At 42.0% G+C, this 22,099-nt stretch overlaps 1 protein-coding gene across 1 annotated transcript in view; it reads left to right on the top strand.

The window, feature by feature from the left end:
* The first annotated feature begins 300 nt into the window (after positions 1-300).
* Positions 301-22,099, top strand: part of ssbp4 (single stranded DNA binding protein 4) — an 84,605-nt gene continuing 62,806 nt past the window's right edge. The window contains exons 1-3 of the mRNA XM_079574467.1: positions 301-465; positions 8,431-8,503; positions 14,229-14,290. Of these exons, the coding sequence (XP_079430593.1) occupies positions 410-465; positions 8,431-8,503; positions 14,229-14,290 (191 nt within the window). The 5' untranslated portion in view covers positions 301-409. The remainder of the gene's footprint in view (positions 466-8,430; positions 8,504-14,228; positions 14,291-22,099) is intronic.

Below are 22,099 nucleotides of genomic sequence, written 5' to 3'. Positions count from 1 at the left end.
TTTCTGAGGTCAGTAAACAAGAAGTGTGCGTTCCCCTTTAAGAAGCCCCCACCGTCTGCGCAGAGGAGGGAGGACAGCCAAGCCTGTGGAAGAGCGGCTGAGGAGGGAAAAAAATCCAACAGAGGACGGTTTCAAGTCCCCCCAATAGAAACTGTGCCTGATTTGTGGCCAATGTTGGAGATGTAAAAAAAAAAAAAAAAAAAGGAGAGAAGCGCAGAGAGGGAGGGAGAGGCGAGAGAAGGAGGAGGAGGGCGCGCGGAGGGGAGGCGGAGGGAGGCAGAGGGAGGAGGGAGAAGACGGGGGGAGGGAGGAAAAACACTAAAGGGGTAGCTATGGAGATGGAGCGTTTTCCTGGCTGCTTTCTTTGACAGGTGTTGAGTGGGGCAAAAGTCTTAAAACAGAATCCAGCATGTACGCCAAAGGTAAAGGAGCTGTCGTCCCTTCCGATAGCCAAGCGAGAGAAAAGTAAGTGCAACGCGTGCGGCTCGCATGTGTTTTATTTCTACACTTTATACCTGCTTGTTCAACAACGAGGGGCGCGGGGCGCGACGAGGGTTAAGTACAACTTCGGAAAACTAAACTCGTTTTATTTTCAAAAGTCAAAGCGCGCTCCTGCGTGTGCTTACACCCCTCCCCTTCGTTCACCTTTGGAGGTGCGTTACCCAAACTTTGTTGTAAATTTAGCTCCGCGTTCTTGGCCAAATAACGTTTGTGTGAAGCAACTTCTCAAACTCTGCACGCTTTAGGAGAAAGTCATTGTTAGAGGCAAGTGTGCATCTTCCCAAAGTAGCCGAACAGAACAATTGTGCATCTTCTCAAACTAGCCGAGCTGAAACACGTTTTCTTCACTTTGCGCATATGGTTTTGCCACAGTCGCCTCGTTACGCACAGAGTTTTGGAGCTCCTGGTGATGCTGGGATTATTTCGCTTTTATCCAGTTACTAAATACTCGTTCATGCTTCACCTGGCGATCTAAAGTTTGGTTCCATTCACTTGGATTAAACTTTTGGGCATTCGCTCACACGATGCAGAGGCTCTGTCACTTGTGGTGCTGTGAACACGGGAGCTGGTCCTGCCCCAGACTTAAACTCCAAAAGTGGTCCATTCAGAATGAAAGCAGGATTACCTCTCGGTCTCCATTGTGTGCTGTAACAAAAACCCACTATGTGTTTTAACACCACGCTGCTACATTATTCCTCATATTGTGCCTGTATTAGTTAATGAAAGTCTCCAGCCCTAAGCGTATGCCATTTGCATTTTGGTAAGGCTTTGAAATAGACCTAAAATGGCAATGGAAGTTTAATTTGTCTGCACTTTTGGTTAGAGGCAACACTGCTGCTAAAGTTTTGTGTACAAGACCTGTATTTTCGTATCGCACATTTTTATCAGCATCTGCTTGAAAGAGGTTGTCTGAGTTTGGACCCCTGCTGTGATGCACTTGTTGTTTAATAGCAGCGGTGTCCTGGAAGAGGGTGTTACTGCAAAGTATCCAAGATCCGTGCCAGTCTTTTGGGATGCATGTTATTGATAAATCTTACTTGATTATGTTACTCTATTACTCTGCGGTGTGTTTGATTTCACATTTATACAACTTTATCGGGAAATTATCCTGTTATGTGTATTTGCCATGTTAGATCAATCTGGTTCCAGGTGGTTTCATAAACAGAAGGCTGCTTGACCTTTGACCATAATACATTAATATTATAATCCATCAGCTTACACCTGTGGTTGCCGTACATTTATAGCTCAAGACTTTGTTTAAAACACATCTGAATTTTTTTTTGTTGCTGTGGTGTTTCTTATTATTGTACTGGGAGCGAAATCAGTGCAGAAGCAGCAGCATGTCTTTCATATGAGTGTTTGAGGCGGATTAATAATTTAACTAATAGGAAATACAAGTCTTTGGAGAGCTGGAGCAGTCATGAATGCTGCTCACAAATCCTCACTGTTTCCTTTTATTGTAAATCAAATCTTTCCTTTTGCCGCCTCTTGTTGCTCAGTGTTTTGGTCTTTGGCCTACAGGTGTTGTCCAGACATAATGGACAGCACTTGGCCGCTCGCCTTCACCTGTCTGACCAGTGTTAACCCGCGCTGCAGGGCCAACACATGTTTCCTTGTAAATGTACTGCTCAACAACAGCTGCCCTCTTGTATCAGAGTTTGCTCATATTCATAAATGCATATTCAAACGGCGCTTTACATATTCAGATCTGTCAAGTAGGAGGCCCCTTGACGGACTTGTGCCTGTGTGACATAACAGCTGCTGGACTGACGGCCATTTAGCAGGTTATATGTGTTTAAAGGGAGACACTGCTGGCACACCTCTTTTGTCATTTTCAAATGCAGTTTTCACAGTTTGTAAACTTTCACTTAGAAACAAATAAGCTCCTAATTCTCACAATGTTCAATTATTGCACTCAGTCACTGTTTCTACATTTAAATGGTAAATAGAACTCGGGCTGAAACAACAAATTGATTATTGAAATAGTCGACAACTATTTTAGTAATCGTTTTCTAGTAAACACAGACTTAAATAGAGCAAAAATGACATGAAAAATTGAGTATTGTTGATGGAGACCTACTTTGTTTTTATAGTTAGTGTATGTAGTGATGCTAAAAATGGCACCTACAGACACCACATTTATAAAGGTTTTTTTTGAAGCCCCAAAACAAGGAAAAATGTAATAACTAGTTTACTCAACAAAATGTCCAGTGTCTCATCTGGGAGAATCAACAAAACAACTACAAATGTAAACCTGTCTGTATCCATTATTCAGATTTTGTTGCTGAAAATATGTTTCTTATATGGAAACAATAAATGAAAGAAAGCATAGAAAAAAAATATTTTCCTTACTGCCTTATTTTCATCCATTCAAACCAATATTTAACCAGGAAAAACAACTCAATGAGATCAAGAGTGCCCTGGGCCAAGACGCAGCAACACAGAAATTAACAGTTACATAGTGTATACATATCAACGCATATTTTGGTCAGTTAAACTACAGGAAAAGTTGATTTTGTTGTTGAAATTATTCACCCCTATTCACCTGAAGTGTTTTTCCTTAACACACACACAATCTTAACATTGAGGTGTAATAAGGTACTCAAAAAGGTCAATTAAAGGGATTTATTTTATTTTGGCAACACACTATTGAGGAAAGGTCAACATGAGCCAAAGACCACTTTAGTTCAGTTTGTTTAGAGGAGGCTTTCTCTCTCATCTTGGACTATAGTGGCCTCAACTGTTGGAGCATCATACACTTCAGTCATTTCTGGATCTCACTTCCAAACTAAAATCACTTTGACTTTACATGAAGTAAATCTATCAGAAAACGATATGGAAAGGAGTAGATGTGTTGGTCATGTTTTCAATCAGCATCGTAGTTTAATGACTGCAACTGTAGGCTATCACCAATTATATTTTGTCTCACAGTAGGATTTCCTTTTTGGGAGACATTTCTCCTGCAAAGCGTCCGTTTATGATTTTTAACAGTGGCGTGTTTTTCGTCGGCAGCATGTTGTATCATCTGGAGTGACATCCATCTGCCCAGACATACTGTGGTGGATTTGAACAGCGAACACAAAATTAAACCACGCTCGCGCCACTTTTCCTCAGCTTCAAGAAATCTGGGTTCGTCCAAATGCAAAACAGCTGTGATTCTTGCCTGCATTGATAGTCTGTGCATAGATGCAGTTTGTAGTTGAGAATGTTGTCGTCTTCTTGGGTGCATATTTTTAAAGGAACCAGAGGAAAAAATGTAAATCGGTAGTTTGACAATGAAAATGACTTGAGAGAGGTGTTAAATGTATAGGAATTCAGTAGCCATACGAGTGCACTTCATCTTTGTGAGGAGGTGTCTGGGAGAATATTATGTGTGCTCATCCTCGGACAATGGCCTGTGTAAGGACAGAGTCGAGTGTTGATCCTTGGGAAACTACTGTGACCAGACAAGTTTGAAAAAAGCCCATGAACTCGTATCATAATATTACTAATAATGAAAGGCTGCTGTCCTTGTGACGGCACAAATTAATTACTCCCTACACCTTTTTTCCCCACATTTCTTTAATTGAATTTGAACAATGGTAATACAGCAGCTCTGTATTAATGTCACCTCATTATTTAGTAACAGGAACCTCTGTGAAGCTGCACTGATGGATCTGGAGTCTTAATTAAAGGTGCTGTTCTCAACAATATTTCAGAGCTGGATCAAACGTCTCATTTTAAAATCACAGCCACTGTTTCCAACTCTCCTACGCTCAATGTTTGTTTTCAATGCTCTGTTTGTTTTTGTACAATTACAAGTGCTTATATTTGTTATTGAGAGAACTTCAAGTGTAAAGTTAATCAGTTTGTTTTGAACATGGATTTCTTTGCATGCTTCACTCCTCCTCTGACTCCTCCCACGTATTTACATGCAGTTTACTGGGATCTTAAGTCTGAATGCATGGTTTTGATTCTACACAGATGGCTCTGCCATCTGCATTTTAGCCTTTTGACGGAGTATAAAGAGCTGCCACTAACAGAGACAGAAACACTACTGAAAAAGTAAAGAAGCTCTTGATTTAGGCTCGGCACCCTCAGAGGCACTGTGCTTCATTCACACATGTCAACAGTCAATTAATGCTGCTTTCCACGGCTGCTCTCACTGCATCCGTGCAAATTTGCTCATTTCTTCACTAAATAAAGACAGTATAAATATTGAGACTGCATCCTTAAAGTTGTTAATAAGTTTGGCAACACTGAGCGTTTTAATCAGCAGCTTGAAGACGCATCTGTGTGTGCAGCAAACAGGTATGATACTATTCTGTTCTAACCAGAATAGAGTTCTGTTTCCAACCTCTGTAATGTGCTCAGTAATGTAGGAGGACTGCAGTCACCAGAGGCTGTGGGAAATGTGTTTTGTCTTTACATACAAAGATTGGGTCAGATGTTGCGACAGGTATAAGACTCAAGTCTCTGTCATGAATGAACCTGTGCCCAAAGTTCAGTTCACACTCGCTCAGATGTGGTTTGACAAATGAACTGCCCTTAAATAAGACAAGATCATAGAAACAACAGTGTTGTATGTGTGAGGTGCATGCTGCCTGTAGATAACCTTTGTTCATCTTTAATAAACCAAATACCAGGTAGTCGTATATAAGATTTGTAATATACAGTGTATAACTGCCCACACAGATGTTGAAAGTATTACACTTGTATGCCTTTTTATTCCTTTCTTGTCAGATTTTGAGCCATATGAAAGACACTGCTTAGGTTCATGCCTATACTGGAAGTTTAATACATCCTCCCTCTTGCCCTGCCCTGGCTCCTGCTCTCTGCTGAATTATTGAAACAAAGACATGGAAGTTAATTTGCTAACTGTCTGTGCTTTAGCTGGCTAAACTCCCTGCTGATGGCCTTGTCTCTGGAGGCGAGCGTGGGGAGACCAGCAGTACAGGGGCTGCCTGGGGCCAAATGTCAGGTGTGTTTCTGGGGAATTGGTAGATATGTTCTCTATAAGCGAACATGCAGCAAAAGACTTGATAGGTGGAGGTTCATTTTGACAAAGCTCATGTGCATAGCTTGGATAGTAATTCATGTGTTGCTGTGCTGTGTGTTGTTTTCTTTAGAGAGAGTGAAACGTGTAGCAGGAGAAACTGGAGACGTGGTGTGGCCTGCGTGTGGTTGCGGTCGGTCTTGGAAGCTTCTCATATTTTATTCCTGAGTGACATGTGTAACTAGCGCAGGTCTGTGAAGCAATGAATCCAGGCTTTGCAGTGCAGAGAGAAAGGTGCGAACTGTGACCTCGTCCTACGACCCCACGTGCCGTTTACCTGCACATCCTGAACCCTCCTCCACTCACAGCCTCCGACACAGGACAAAAGTTGTCCCCTGAAGCCTGGATTGAATGAGTGATTTTAAATAATGCATGGCAGCAGGGCAGGTGCCCATAGCCAGGGCACGCAGCCCCTCAGATCACACCGGAGCTGCCATGAAAGTTTCATTGCTCTGCGGTGCTCATGGGAATCACTGTTCAGTCCTTCCTTTGAGAGAGGCCTCTGGGTATTTCACACTGCACCATGCGGTTTTAGTGCATTTGACTGCAGCTGAGGGTGTTCAAGCAGGGGGACCCTTCAAACTCCAGGGAGTCGTGCACTGTAGTCACAACAACAGGTCTATATTTAGTATTGTCTACAAATCGTCTCAAACTTAACACCTCATGAAATATTTGACCCCCAAGTACCACCAGGTCTAGATCAAGATCAGATCAAAACTAAACACATCTAAATTGGAATAGTACTGTATTGGGTGTAAACCTAAAGGAATTATTCAAGCAGATATGACATTATTCAAATAAATAAAGTTTTATACCAACCTTTTAAATATTGTTATGTTTCTGAGCAAGGCACTTCACACTCTATAGGGCTGCACAATATATCACCAAATTATTATTGCAATGTATAGATGACACAATAGCCACTGACGACTTCCATCTGACTGAGGTTTACGCAGCTGTAAAGTAAAAAAATGTAGCTCTTGTTTAGCCTTGCTTTGGTCCCACATTGCATAACATAGCCTTTATAAAGTTTATGTCCTGAAATCCTAAAATATTGTGATGACATGGTTATTGACGTGAATGTGTTCTTGTTTTGTAGTTTGTCCCAGGGGGAACAAACTATTACTAAATATAGAACAAAACATATTCCTACACAACAACACACGGCCGGCAACAAATCAATTTGGTTCGATTAGAAAAGTCTGAAAACATTGATGTAATTATAGCAGCATACAAATATATAACTGCAACACTACAGTTGAGGAAAACGCTTCACCTCCCCATTGAAGGAGGTTAACAGCTTTAATTAAGTGCGAGGATTCTCACACCTAATTAACGCAGCGAGACCTGTTGTAGTTTACACAAAGCTGATCACTTTCACTTAAGCACGGTCACTGCACCAGAGATCAATATAAAAAGCCTAACAAGTCGCTTCCTGCTCATTGTTCTTCTTAAGTTTCCGAAAGATGTCCTGCAAACTCCAAATAAAAAGGCGACTGGATGAACTCTCTTTGACTGTATATCCTTTTGCTGTCCTCTGAAGATAAGCATTGATGTTATTCTTATCTGAACAGTCTGTTTTACTGCTGCTGCCAGAGGTCCTGCACTGGTCCAAAGCTTCATCCGCCCCTGGATTATTGTCATTTAGTTTTACTCGCAGCATTATTAGTACTGACTGTATCTCTCCTTTTGGATGGGGTGAACACTGTGTTGGTGGGGATAACTTGTTTCTGTTTATACTTGAATTCCTTGAAAGTATTTGAAAATGTTCAGTTCCTTCACATAAGCCTGCATGTGCCTGGAGTGGTGCGAAAGTGGCAGCACACGGCAGATACCTGAGTGTCTGTGTTTTGGGGAAGTCTCCGTCTGTGAGCTCCCACACTGCAGGCTCTGGCTGCGTGCCTCACTCTAAAGTTCTTCAAACCACAGGGATGTGGCTCGGTGCCACACAGGCATTTGAGCTCAGAGCTTTACATCGCGCTTAACCCTTTAATTGTCCAGAATCTTTGTAGAGTTTTTGTAAAAGCTTAATGTCTGAAGAGAGATTGACTGTACAAGTCATCCTGTTTGAGATCACAATATTGTTGACATATTTGACCATGCTATTTCCACACTCGTCATTCCATTAAATTTAACCAAAACATTGTAAGTACTTTGTTTTTTCAGCAAAATCTGCCAAAACAAGACATTTGAAATCAGCACCTAAAGGTTAAAGGGACTATACAGAGTTTAAAAATGCAAATATTTAGTATTTTCCTCCCCTTACATGTTCCAGTAATGTCCTAATGTGTAGAATGAGCCCAGACCTGTTCACCACAACTGCTGCTATAATCCTGGACTGTCACTAAAAAATGTGTTACATCGGGTCCGAATTGCCGTCATGCACGAGCTTAATATAGAAGGTGCAGTTACATGTATGACCTGAGGTGGCAGTAGTGAGTATAAAATGACCAACTTGCATCTAGTCCCTTTAATCATGGAATGAACTGCCCCTGCTTCTTAGGCAGGTCGACTCATTGCCTGTTTTAAAGTCGGTTCTTAAGACGCCTTTTTTCCACGGCTTTAGTGATTGACACTTGAGTTTGTAATGATTTGGTCATTGCCTTTGTATTTGTTTATGCCTTTTGTGAATTTTTGACATTTGTTTGTTTACATGGTTTGCAAATTGAATACTTGTGTTAATTATGGTTAAATATGGGCTCGGCAATGAGATAAATGAAATGTATATGACTCTATTACTCTAATCTGACATTTCAGAAGTTCTTCTACTGTGTAACACAACACTCTTACAATATATTGTCCCCATATCCACACAGACACTTCAAACTGCTCTATACAAGTAATTTTTCCCTGACATTCTCCCCTCACGCTTTCCCTCTGTCTGTGTGTTACAGGTTAGCTTTATACGTGTACGAGTACTTGCTCCATGTCGGCGCTCAGAAATCCGCACAGACCTTCCTGTCAGAGGTAAGACTCTCCTTCGGCCCTGCTTCCTGCTCTTAAAGTGGGATCCCCCTCCATTGTGTCAACACCAGAGGAATTCACATTACACAGAGTCACCCACTGTACTGTACCACTGTAACGGCGTTCATAATGAACGTGTTCTGTGGACACTCTTAAGCACAGGCTATTTTCTTTGCGCTCTTGTTGTGTAAATATGACATCAGAGTGCCTACTTGCTGTGATTAGCTGTCCTGTGTTATTAGCATTTATAAACAGTATAAATAAAGGCTTGACAAACAATTAGCTGCTCCACTGTACACTCAAGCAACTGTTTACTCTTAAGAGTTGATGTAACCATAAGCAAATCACAACAAATACGGCTTGAATTTGAATTATTTCACCAAATAAAACGCATGAAAAAATAAATCTACAGTAAATTACGCCTTACTGAAAATGTCCTCGGAAACTTTTGAGACATATCACATCAGCGAACCACAAGTGAGTGCGATTGAAGTCTTAACCAATCAAAATAGTCCCTAATTAACTTCTAAAAACCAAAAGCAAACTCTTAAACTTCACTAAGTTTACATTGCTTGTAGGCTCTTGAACTGTGGAAGAGGTGAGGTCTCTAATGTGTTGCTTCCTAATCCTAATGGACATCCTTCCTGCTAATAGCCCCATGTTAAGGCCCAGGGCTGGACAACACCTCCCCAGTCTTTATTCAGATGCACTTAATACGACACTGACAGAGCCCTTTAATGGCAGAGCAAAAGTATTGTCTGTCATAATTCATCTGTCAAAGTATCAGGTGAAGTTGGGACAGCCTTGGTGCGTAGACCTCTCCCAAGGTGCTGCAGTTTTCCGCAATGTACCCAGCCTCGTTCCTCCCAACTGTCGGAGATTTCAGTTCGCACTCGCCATTTAGCGCCTGTTTTCATGGCCCCATATATTAACTTGAATGTAGTTATTTCCATAAAGTAGTTCCATTTTAGGCTTGTTACGGTAACGATTTGTCATTTTAAGCTTTATTTTAACACATTTTATTGAAGGCGAGACACAGCAGGTCAAAACATCAAATTTTCTTCCTTAATGTCTTAGTTTTAATGTCAGAGTTAAATAAGTCCAAACTCACACCTTGCAGATTTCACCTCAGATTTCACTGGCCGTTTACCACACTTATTCATTTGTAAATATTGACATATTTGGTATCCACGTGTAGTGCGAAAGATGCCCGAGATGACACTGTAATCCAAATATGGCTATTTCCTTTCTGGGAGACCGTGGCTGCGGCAACTGGAGAAATATACAAGCGCAGATGTTAAAAAAAAAGTTTAGGGCGAGTTTTCTTAAAATGAGCAATAATGACACTTTAGCTTTAGCTCCTGCAGACTTCAAGACTTTCCTTGTACTTGATATTTTGAAGTTTTTTTTCAGACAGATTTTTCCCAGATAGTTTATTGAGCTTTGAACTGCACAAAACAAGGTGAGATTAGAGTATTTACAGATTTTTCACTTATATATATGTAGTGTATTCAAAAACTAAACAAGACATCGAAAATCCGCTTTGGTAAAAACCTTGTAGCTTATATATCAACTAAATAAAGCCATTTAATTCTTGCTCTATCCATTATTAAGATTTTGGTGCTGAAAATACTGACAAATTTTGCTATTTTTTATGCATTAGCTGCCTTATTTTAACATGAAAACATATTTTTTGGAATCAGATTTATATGATATATATATTTATCTACAGCAAAGGTTTCAAAATAATATGTATGATATTTTTTTTAGCTAAGAAAAATATCATTATCCCAATATCAAGACCATCAGAACATATTGCAATTGCTTTTTTCATATCATGCAAAACTCTGTAGCATTTTAGTCTAAGCTACTTGTCATTGCTAATCCCACACATCAAACGTCTACATGCTTTGATTATTTTTTAGTGACTGGTCTGCACCGTGATCCGTACATAAAAAAGTGAGTCATAAAATGTTGGAAAATAGCATAAAAAAAAAAAACACCTCTGTAATATTAAAATGTAGCGTGTCAGATCATCAAGTTTGTGAAAGCGACTGAACAGAAAGTTCCACTCTGAAGATCTGATTGAACAAAGCACAACTTTACAAACTTTATAATTTAAACTAGTAATTAGCTCAGTGATGGTCGTATGAGCTACGTCTCAATAAGCAGCTTGTTAGCAAACTTTGTTGTGACAGTCCACTAGCCAATCACAGTGTTTCTCATTACAAGTTTTCGATTTTATTATATCCATTATACTCCCAAACTGCAGTATCATGAGGGTGTATGTGGAGATGATCAACTTTTATTAAGGGCTAAAGCATTTTGTCCAACGGTCTGGACTAACAGCGGTGGATTTCAGCTGAATCAGGCCTAAATTCAGGATAACTTGACAAAAGTAGTTTTATGTCTCTAAATTAACCTCTTAACCCACACCTGAACTGAGCAGGTTTTCGTCAGTTTGGCTTTACCCAAATCTAAAAGCTCCTTGAAAATAAGTGTCAAAATAGCACCAAAAATGAGACAAAAACGAGGATGAAAATGCAGCAAAAGAGTAATAGAAAAGTGACAAAAAGTGATGAGAATGTGTGACAAAAACACAACAGAAAAGCCACCAAAGAGCAACAAGAAAGTGGGGCAAATGTGGCAAAAGTGTGATGTAAACGCAACAAAAAGCATGAAAGTAGCGAGAACACGGCAACAGCGCAATGGAAAAAGATCAATTTAGATTAGTTTTGTAGGTCTTAGCTTTCAAATGAGGCGTTACACTGGCCTATAGGCTGTGAGCTGCAGTCAAGAAGCTTTCAGATTTGGGTAAACTGGAGAAAATGCGCTCGGTTAAGGCGGAGGGTAAGGGGTTAAACAAATATTCGACCTGAAGAGGACCCTGAGTGCCGTATGTGCACCTCCACACCACACTTTGGGAAACATTAAAAAAAACCAACCACATCATACGACTTCAAAAGAGCAATGATAAGCAACAACCTTGACAGCGGAATTTAAATTTCAAGAAACAAGTGACCCTGTGATCCTGAGCAGTATTTGAAGTCAAGTGAAATTCAATCAAATGTAAATGGCATTCGCCGAGAGTAAGCAAATAAAGCGATGATGCAGTGGGGCAGGCGACGCTAGAGGCTGGTCCATCTGCCAACAGCCGGGAATCCATGAAGATAAGTGCAGGTGAGGGAGCAGTGAGAGCACTTCTGTTGTTGAAGGATTTCTGGTCTTTGTGTGCCCATATGTTATTTGCTGTGTGTTCTATGTGTAATAAAAAAACTATACACAACAGGATTTCACAACAGTGGCTTTGTGATCACTTGCTCTCTGGTTCTACATAACTCCCCCTCTTTTTCTTCAACACAACAGATGTTTCTCTGGCAGAAAAGCACTTAATAACAAGAAGTGGACATTGTTTGTTAATCAGAACCTGTCTCTGCAGAAGCTTTAGTGTCTTAGTTCAGTTCCTCCGGCTACACTACTATACCAGCTGATCCGCAATTTGCTCGGTGGAGTCTAATGAGAGCTGTAACCTGGTCTCTGCCTCAATTAGCCTGTGCCCCTCCTTCAGAGAGCACCACGCGTCCCCTCCACACACCCATACATTTATATAGACGCACACAATAGGCTCTGGACCCGGGAGGACTTGGCCACTCCACGCTCTAGAGCTCTGGGCGGCACTGGGCTCTTTAGCGCTGTTAAATCTACAGACTCGCTCAGATATGATATGAAACAACTTCCTAAAACAGTCAACCACTTAGCATCTTAGTTATGTGCTTATTTACGGCAGTAGATATTGTAAAACTGTGGTACGGGCGCCGGTGGTGTTGTGGGGGCCGCTTCAGGCAGTTCTGAGGCTCCTCTACAGTTTGAGACTTTGTTTAGTGTTGAGACAGTTTTATCAATTTTTTTTGACCTCCTTTGTTTGTCCTTGTTTAGATCTTGTTTTATATTTAGACTCCTGACTAGACCTGGTTTAACCCTAATTTGGACTTGATTCAGAGCAAGTTTTTCCCTGGTGTAGATTTGTTCACGATTCCAGCCTGCAAGTTCCAAGTTCGAATAAAAGGTTGTAAGAAAAGTGCGGAAAAAAACAGAACCTTGGATGAAGAAAGGATGCGTATTGCAGTGGCAACCTTAACCTCTTAACCCCCGCCATAACCAAGCACATTTTCTCCAGTTCAGCATTGCCCAAATCCAGTCAAATGCATTTGAAAGCTTAACACCTACAAAACTAATCAAAATGGATCTTCATCCTCACGCTGTCCTTATTTATTTTAATTTTTTTGACATTTTTTTCCCATCGCTTTTTTGTTGTAGGTTACATTGATATAATGTAAGGTTTAAGAGCCAAACAAGTTTCATTATGCTTGTGTGTAATGACAAATAGAGTATTCTATTCTATTCTATTCTATTCTATTCTATTCTATTCTATTCTATTCTATTCCATTCCATACCGCCTTTGCTATGCTCAATCCTGTCAGACCTGGGAAGCTAAGCAGGGAAGGGCCTGGTCGGTACTTGGATGGGAGACCGTTTGGTAACACCAGGAAGCCTGGACAGACTGGTTACCTCACTTTCGTCAGTCTACCCCAGGGCAGCTGTGGCTACAACAATAGCTTACCACCACAGAGTATGGAGTGAATGAATAATGACGACAGTGTAGCGCTTTGAGAAACTTGGTAATACAGGCTTGTAGAGCGCATTACAAGTGTAAGGCATTATTATTGTATTGTATTGTATTGTATTGTATTGTATTGTATTCTATTGTATTGTATTGTATTCTATTCTATTCTATTCTATTCTATTCTATTCTATTCTATTCTATTCTATTCTATTCTATTCTATAAACAACTCACATAAAGTGATCTGATCATTACAAATATGTTAGATCAGTTTTTTTCTTACACTAAAATACAAACACTTGGCTTCAGCAGTGGTTATTTTATTTTATTTGGCTAATTTAGGTATTTCTATTATAGTTTCTGACCCAGCATGCTATTGCTAACTGCAGAATTTTGCGCGGCGATCAAAAATACATTTACGGAGGTTTAATTTGGTTGAATTCCCCTGGTTCTTAGCTTTACAATGATATGCAGCACGCCCATATTCACTTAGATTAAGGTGGTCAAAGTTGTGTTTTTAGGCCAAAACTGGTGTCTGTTCAGTATCGGGTATTTGTAGCCGATATCGTATTTTTTCAGTGCATCCCTAGTTTTGGTCACACTTTTTTGTCACTTTTTCATCGCTTTTTAGTCACGTTTTTGTCGCTCTTGTGTTACATTTTCCTTTTAGATTTGGGCAAAGCCAAAACGGGTTCAGATGAGGGTTAAGAGGTTAATATTAAGCTCCTCTTATCCTGACACTCAGCTTCATCTCTATAATATTTAATGAGTAATGGAAATTTGCCTGGAATCGAAACAAAACCGTGATCAGATCAGAAGAGCGCACTACAGAATGATGTCAGGGCTGCACAAAACCCGCTCCACATCCGTCTTTATCTCCTGTATCTTATCTGTGAGTCCAGATACAGTAGCTCTGCTGTTTAGCACGGCTGCTTTAAGGTGACCACTGTGTTTTATCCACTGCACTCTCCACTCCTCTGCCCTCTGGCCCATTTCTTCATCTCTCTCTGTTTGACTGAAGCAGAGGAGGACACTTCAGCTAAATGATTACAGTGTGCATAAAACATGTGGCAATATTTCATTAGCCTCCTCTGTCTTCCTTGCAGATTCGATGGGAGAAGAACATCACACTCGGGGAACCTCCGGGATTTTTACACTCGTGGTGGTGGTGAGTTTGTGCTTTTCACTTCTAGGGTGTATTTTAACTAAACTACAGAAGAGCAAAAATATCACAATATACTGTCGCCTTGTTTGAAAGATTACATTGATTATCTTTTTTCTGCCTTTTTGTTGCTCGATGTTATCATTTTGCATATCGTCTTATTTTTTTCCTATATGATCTTGTGTTGCCCTGCTATACTGCTGACTTGACTTACTCCTCGAGCACTCGTGACGGTGGTGAAAGAATGCGCCGGGGTGAAGAGGGACAGTAATTGCAGGGCAGAGTCAAATGCATCATCGAACATGTGTTTTAAGAGCTGTACTCCTGGCGTCTCCCTGATTGACAAGCGAACTTATTTCCCCCCTTCTCTGTTATTTAAACCTCACATCTGAACTGAGGCTGAGCTCGCCAGTCAGTCAAACGCGTCACTGTGTGTTCTCTCTGAAACACACTGAAGATTTGTTAAAGCGGACCCGTCTTTTACCCCCATTTTTGGCGGAAAAAGCTACACCTGCAATGACATTAGACATAGTTATGTGCCCATTATTCACCGTGTGGGTCACCTCTACGTTTTGGACAATCTCGTGGAAAACCTTTACATGCCACGATATTGGTGCTCCATCCATCCATCCATCCATTTTCTTCCGCTTTATCCGGGGCCGGGTCGCGGGGGCAGTAGTCTCAGCCAGGGCCGTAGCCAGGATTTAAAAAACAGTGAGGTCCGGATAATTCTTTAAACCGGGGGTTCTGGGGGTCCTCCCCCAGGAATTTTTAAAAGATTCAGATATAATTTCCTGTATTTTAAGTGATCAAAAACACTTTTGTCTCATCCTTCAGCCATTTTCAAAAATTGCTTTTTGTTGCACCGTTTGGGTCCAGGAGCCTGAGTGAATGTAGTGAGTGAGTGGATGGTGGTCGGACTGGCCTCCCTTCCATCAGTCGACCCAAGGGCAGTGGGTGCAGCCGTGCACCCCCTGAAGTGTTAGGTGACGAGTCACGTACCCCATACTTTGACATGATGAATATCACAAAACAAAATATCTATTTAACATCTATTTGATTCATTATTACTGTGAAGCAGGTTTTCCAAACAGTTTTACTCGCCTGAGTGAGAGGCAATAAGAAGGTCTTGTCCTAAATAAATACTGAAATATTAAATGAAAATTGTTTTGAAAACGAGGCTGTGGCTGTGAATGGGTAAAGATGAGGGTTCTGCTTTGGCTCATTCTGAACATCACACTCTGGTTTGGACACTGCGCTCTGGCCCCGCCCCCTCTGCATCGCCCTCACTGTCAAACCACTGGAGCTACAAAGGTAAATGCGCTGGTTTAAGCTCTCATTAAAGCGAAGATCATTTATACGCAGGACAATCTTTGCATGAGACAGAAACAAAGTGAGCAGCAGAGGAGGAGGCAATGATGAGGCACAGACGCTTCTCCTCCTCTCGCTCCTCAGATCAGAATGAGGAAAACTCCTGTTGTAAATCGAGGTCACCGTGACGGAGCGCGCACTGGCTCCTCTCTCTTTATGACAGAGAGCATAGAAATTGCATCTCAATCAAACTTTGGCGGGTTCATGCTAAAGGCGCTGCTGTTGTTGTGAGGCTGACGCACAGCCACGCCTCCGCGGAGTTTTACGCACTCGGGTCCAAAGCAGCTCATGAGGTCCGGTTTCAGAGTGGACACGTTTAGGTTCATAACAAGCTCATCCGCGTCTTAACTAGAGGCTCTTCCGCTCTAGAAGCGCGTGTTCACAACATTCATTTGCGCAGGATTCAATGTGTAAAAAAAAAAAAAAAAAAAAAAAGCTAACATTTTACCGAGGTCCAGACCTCGGTGACCTCAATGGTAGATACGGCCATGGTCTCAGTAGAGATGCCCAAACTTCCCGATCCACACACACCTCCTCCAGCTGTTCTGGGGGGACCCCGAGGCGACACCAGGCCAGCTCGGAGACATAGTCCCACCAGCGTGTCCTGGGTCTTCCACGAGGCCTTGTCCCACTAGGACATGCCTGGAACACCTCCCGTGGGAGGCGACCAGGAGGCATCCGGAACAGATGCCCTAGCCACCAGATATTGGTGCTGATGAGCACTATTGTAAACAAATGGCACCTCCCTTGAAAAGAATTATCACAGCTTTTTTCACTCCTCACTGTCAATTGGAGCAACAAGGATTATCTTACTGGTTTAACCCCCACCTTAACCGAGCACATTTTCTTCAGTTCAGCTTCACCCAAGTCTAAAAGCTTCTTGAAAAATGTGTCAATAAGACTTCAAAAACGATGATGAAAACACAACAAAAAAGTGACAAAAGAGCGACAAACACATACCGGAAAAAGCAACAATAACAAAATAGAAAAGTGACAAAAGAATCGATTAAAAACCACGGCAACTACGCAACTAAAAGGTTTCCAAGCAGTTTTCTTTCGAATAAGGCATTACGCTGTTGCTCTCCAGTCAAGAAGCTTTGGGTAAAGCCGAACTGGAGACAATACACTCGGTTAAAGGTTAAAGGCTGGTTTATACTTGACAAATCCTTGCATCTGCGTCCAGCCCACATAACAGCAATCAGTGAGCTTGTTTCTCTCGTGCTCCAACTCCGAAAAGTCCCCTTACATCAACAAAGAGCCGTGACTTGTCAAATCCTTCAATCTGTCAGTGTTTTATTATTGAACTGTTAATACCTAATGCTTAGCTTTGTATTAGTATTATTATAATTATTATTTCAGACTTGAGACCCCTGGACGCCACATTTTCTTTCTTACGGTCCAAAGATCCAGTTCAGTGCTCCTGACAAGAGTAGACCTGACTGTGAGCAAATGTCGTCCATGAAGTAAGCAGTAAGACAAGCATGAAAGTCCCTCAGCAAAGTGCCTCTGTAGTAAACGGACATGCCCACAAGCTTTGACAGCCCTGTGCTTTGTTTGTCATTCATACCATCCCCGTCCTCCCCCAGAGCCCCTATGCAGTCGCTCCCATGTAATAAATCGGACATACAGCTTCATTCATTCCCCCTTGTCCGGCCCCTGAGTTTGAGTGCACGCGTGTGTGTGTTATGATTGTGTGGCCTGTTGACACTCTTCATAATGGTTCTTAAAGAGCCTGGCTTCTCTCACTCTGACAGCTCTCAATTGGACAGCTATTGCCGTAACACTGACAGAATGACATAGACAAACACACAGCAGCGGCGCACGCGTTCGCTCGGTCACACCTCTGCCCAGACCTATCCAAGCAGTCGGGGAAACGGCGAAGGGAGAGGAGAGGGAGCGAGGGATGCGCTGTCATAACACAGGCCCAAGTTTACGTCGGTAATTGACTGTTCTAGATCGCATGTGATTAGGATTCTCCTCTTCTAAAGCACAGTAGTACACTAGCGCAGTGGTTCTCGACTGGTCTGTTGGGTCTTATAAGTGGGTTGTGTGATTGTTTTCAGTGAGTTTGCGAGCCTTTAAGGGCAGCACGGTAGCACTGCGGTTAGTGTTTGTTCTTCACAGCTAGAAGGTCCTGGGTTCAATTCCCGTGTGTCAACTCTGTGTGGAGTTTGCATGTTCTACCCGTGTCCAGGCAAGGTTATTCTAACCATCAGCCTGGCTCCACATCAGGAGAAGGGTTCCCGGGCACGGTACTGCCGCCGCCAACTGCTCCTTACGGGTCATCCCGGTGGCGTCGAAGGATGGGTCAAATACTGAGGACAAATTTCGTTGTACAGTTGTTGTATAGTGACAAGTAAAGCACCTTAGCCTTAACCTTTAACAGCATAAAGGTGGAGTATGCAGGAGTCTACAGTAGAGACTCTTCTCTCATATTGTTGTTACATTACATTATCGATAACAATCAACATATCTGATTGATTCACATCCTTAAAATAGTTTAAATTAAAGGTATCTATCTGGTGTCTTGTCTTCCTTTGGACCTTTTCCTCAATCTTAATTGTTGAAAGTAAAATTCATACTGTTTACCTCCAGTTGTCGTCTTTCTGCTTTACCTTTTGCTATTTATATGAGTTTGGGACTTACACAGAAGTTGTAGGGTTGTTTTCCTTTTCTAGCTGAATAAAATGAACGGCAATTGCGCTATGATGTCAGTGTATTAACATGTTATTCATATGGCCATAAACAGAACTACTTCTTTGATAACTGTTTAGACTTTGAGTGTATACGTTTAGTACTAAATCCTTCTGTCAGAACATCGTCTTGCCCGGCATGAACTTGAAATACTAGCATCAGTAACAGTATATTCCTGGTGATTAGCCAGACTGGAGAGGGCAGGGTCGGGGCGTAGTGGAGGGCGTCTGTCTGGGCCGCACAGCACGTGGACACGAAGACCCTCTGGGGGGGTGGGGCCCATGGAGGCGGAGCCCAGCCGTAACACCCCCCCCTGTCCCGAAGCCTCCTAAAACAAAAGCTCCAGATGGTAGAAAAGCCACCAACCTCCCTTCTCCCCCCCGCCCCAGCCCTCGCTCCCCTCCCTTCAACCTTTGTCTGCGGCCCCAGTCCCTTTGTTTGCGGAAGAGAGACCCCCGAATGGATTAACTCTTAGCATTCCTGCCTCTTTTGTGTTAAACAGCCAAATCTCTGCCAACCCCGCCGCCCCACCCCCCGCTGTCCCGTCTCCTCCTCAACCTCCCTCTGCCCTTAGCCCTGTTTCCTGTAGGACGCCGGTCTTTGGGGTGCAGAATAGCGGTCGGGGAGGGGAGGTGGGGGTCAGTCATCCACATCTGTTGTTATGTGCGCTCGGATAAAGGAGCCCCGGCCGCAGGTGCTGACTGCCATTAGCTCCTTGTCTATTGGCCACAGCTACTTGTCTCCTCCTTATCCCCCCAATCGATCTATTTAACCAGTTTTCACTACATGGTCACTGACTCTCGAAGTCAGTGACCATGTAGTGAAAACTGTTTAAATAGATGCTCCCCCCTTTCACAGACATCCACACATCAAGCATAACAATATCGCAATGAAAATCCCAACAGCGCTCGGTACAGAAGGATTCTCTGCCATGGCCTCTAGCAGAAATTCTTCTTTGCGAGGGGCAGGGAAAACAGACGGCCAGCTTTCCAAAGTCTGCTTTTGTTTTTGTGCAGGTATCGCACATTCCTTTACTCTGTTACATGTTAGTTGTTTTTCCACACACATAAAAAAAATTGCCTAGGTTTTATTATCTTTTGTTGATGGATGAATTATGTCCGCTTCTCTAGTTGAAAGATGGTATTAAAACATTGGCTTGTTGTATTGTTTTGCCCAAATCTGGCCAATTGCTTAATGAATGGACTCAAAATTGCAGTCATTGTGTCACTGTCTAAAAATACTTTGGCAAATCGAGCTTGGAAACTGAAATATTACAATCTGTTCCGTGTAAACGCTAAGTTACTACATTCAATGATAATCACAAACCTCTAAAAATAAGCCACCCAACTCTATTCCTGCAACAGTTTTCGCTTGGCCGTGTCTGGCTGTTGTCTTGCTTTGGCAGTGCCTGTATTTATTAGCTGTGGTCCAAAGGGAGTGTTGCCGATTTACATGGCGTGCTGCTGCTGTTGCTTCTTCCTGTTTCGCTCAAACTCACTGCTGGGAGAAGAGCAGTGCTACGCCAGTCAAAGCAAATGAAGTAGCTGTAAGGCTTGTGGTTCGTGTCTCTGCCTCCTTTGATTGCTTTGATCATGTACAGTTTTGTCCTGTGTCCCTAACTTTTTCCTTGTTGAAAATTTAAATTCCCATAGTATTGGTGTATAAAATGAATAAAAAGACTGTGGTTTTCATTTTGTTGTTTTCAATTATACACACTTGTAAAAACAAACAAGAAAGAACGCACTGATGACCTTGGATTGGTGAATAATTGGGATGTTCAGAACTGAGGTAGTGGGGGCTATTCAACTGCTATTCAGCTTTACCCCTCTGTCACTGTTTGCAACATGAATGAGAGAAATCGAGTTGTTTCAGGTGAGCGCAACATGGCTGCAATCTTTCTAACTTAATTTTGTCTGTGACTCTGTCCAAATCTCTGCATGACCTCATTTGCTTTAATTTCTAATTCAGATTCCTTCCCTTCTTGAAACACTGGTTGATGACTGGCCAAAGACACAGACAATATTCATGTGGACCTGCCACATGTAGCGAACAAATCTGGCCAATGGCTTTGTCATAGAAATGGATGGAACATTCTCACCGCCCGCTTTCTCAAACCACTGTTAATTGTGAATAATTATCATGATGGCCTTTAAAGCAGAACTATGTAACTCATGCCCCTAGAGGCCATAAGCGCCACTGCAGGTGTCGTAGCATGTTGCGTTTTTTTTACTCATTGTCTGTGAGAGTAGATACTACGCTGGCAGAAAAGACAATAGGAGGGGATATTGTACATTGTGCCACAACCCAATTACACAATGGAGATAATTTTTTTCACTCAAACCTGGCTGTAAACACTGCTAAAGTGGCGCTAGCCCACAGTTAGCTTTGCCCGTTAGCCTGTTAGCTTGTTCACAGTCATTGTTCACATTAAAACACTTGGACACCACAGTGTGTTAGATGTATTTACCAGCAGTAACTCACAAGCTAACGGAGTTGTTCCATGGCTATTTTCTCCACTTTTTATAATGTTTTTAGCTAATATTAGTCAATGGAAATGTATGCTAACAGCTGCAAAGATGGCGGATCTCCATGGTAACTATAGGCCCCATGTGACGTCTTCCTGGACAGTCAGCCAGACCTGGACTTCCTGTCGCTGATCGTTTACATTCACAATTAGCAGGTTCCCACACAAATATAGCGATAGCTCAGGATCTGGTTAAGGACAACGAGTTACTGATGGACAGTCACAGCAACGTATTACAAACATCATGTTCGCTGTGAATCCAGCACCCAAAGGAAACGCCAGCTGTCGTAAGGGTGGAGCTTTTATCTTAGAGCTAAAGGCTAGTGTTAAAAAATGATAATATACCATGTAAACAAGTAAATATTATTTAAACTACTGACAAGACGATTCTTTTTTGCGCAGGCTCGTTCAAAACTTTTGCGCTAGTTTTATTTTTTATTTTGTCAGCCGCGTTAGACTCAAGACAAAAACATCCACCGTTATGAACACGGAGGTTTCCTCCAGTGAAGTCGTTACGTCTCATGTAATATTTTTTAACCTGCTCCAGTCACATCTTAACTTTTACTCACTGTCCTTTACCAAATCTTAAGCTATTGCTTCATTTCTGTGGGACCTGCTAATTTTTAATGGGAAGAGATAACGGACAGAAAGGACAGCGTCTGACTGACTGTCCAGGTGGAAATCACATGGGGTCACCGGCATATAGCCCATTGGCCACTAATCCTATCCTTTTTTTTGCATGAAGTTAGGGCATAAGCCATTTTATACATTACACATACAGTTAATAGTTCAAAGTAATAGTTACGTGTGTACTAGTTTGCATGTTCTCCCCTTGTCTTCAGGTTTTTGTTCTCTGGTATTTCCATTACTAAAAACGTTTGCAATGGGGTCCCTCCTGAAAAACAGACTCAGTTGGACTCTCCTGGTTAAATAAAGGCCAAATGGGAAAAAAAAAAAAACTGCCCATAATTGGCCCCGCCTGAAATATTTAGTTTGTGCAATTTGGATTTAGAAAACTTTGCATTGCCTTAAGCCGTAGATTTGCCCATGGCCTTGAATTCCTAGTTTTCTCTATAGCCAGTTACTTTCTCTAACACCATAAAGAGCTCCCCATGATGAGATGATTAGATTGAAATGATTAGATAATTGGATAGAACATTGGCTGATACAAGGGGCGCGCGCAGTACAAGATTCTTTGCAGATTGTTGGCGCTAATTAACCGCAAA

This window comes from Gobius niger, assembly GCF_951799975.1.
Source record: "Gobius niger genome assembly, chromosome: 17".
Taxonomy (NCBI): Eukaryota; Metazoa; Chordata; class Actinopteri; order Gobiiformes; family Gobiidae; genus Gobius; species Gobius niger.
The sequence above is the reverse complement of the archived record's forward strand: the minus strand, read 5'-3'. Positions and strand labels throughout refer to the sequence as shown.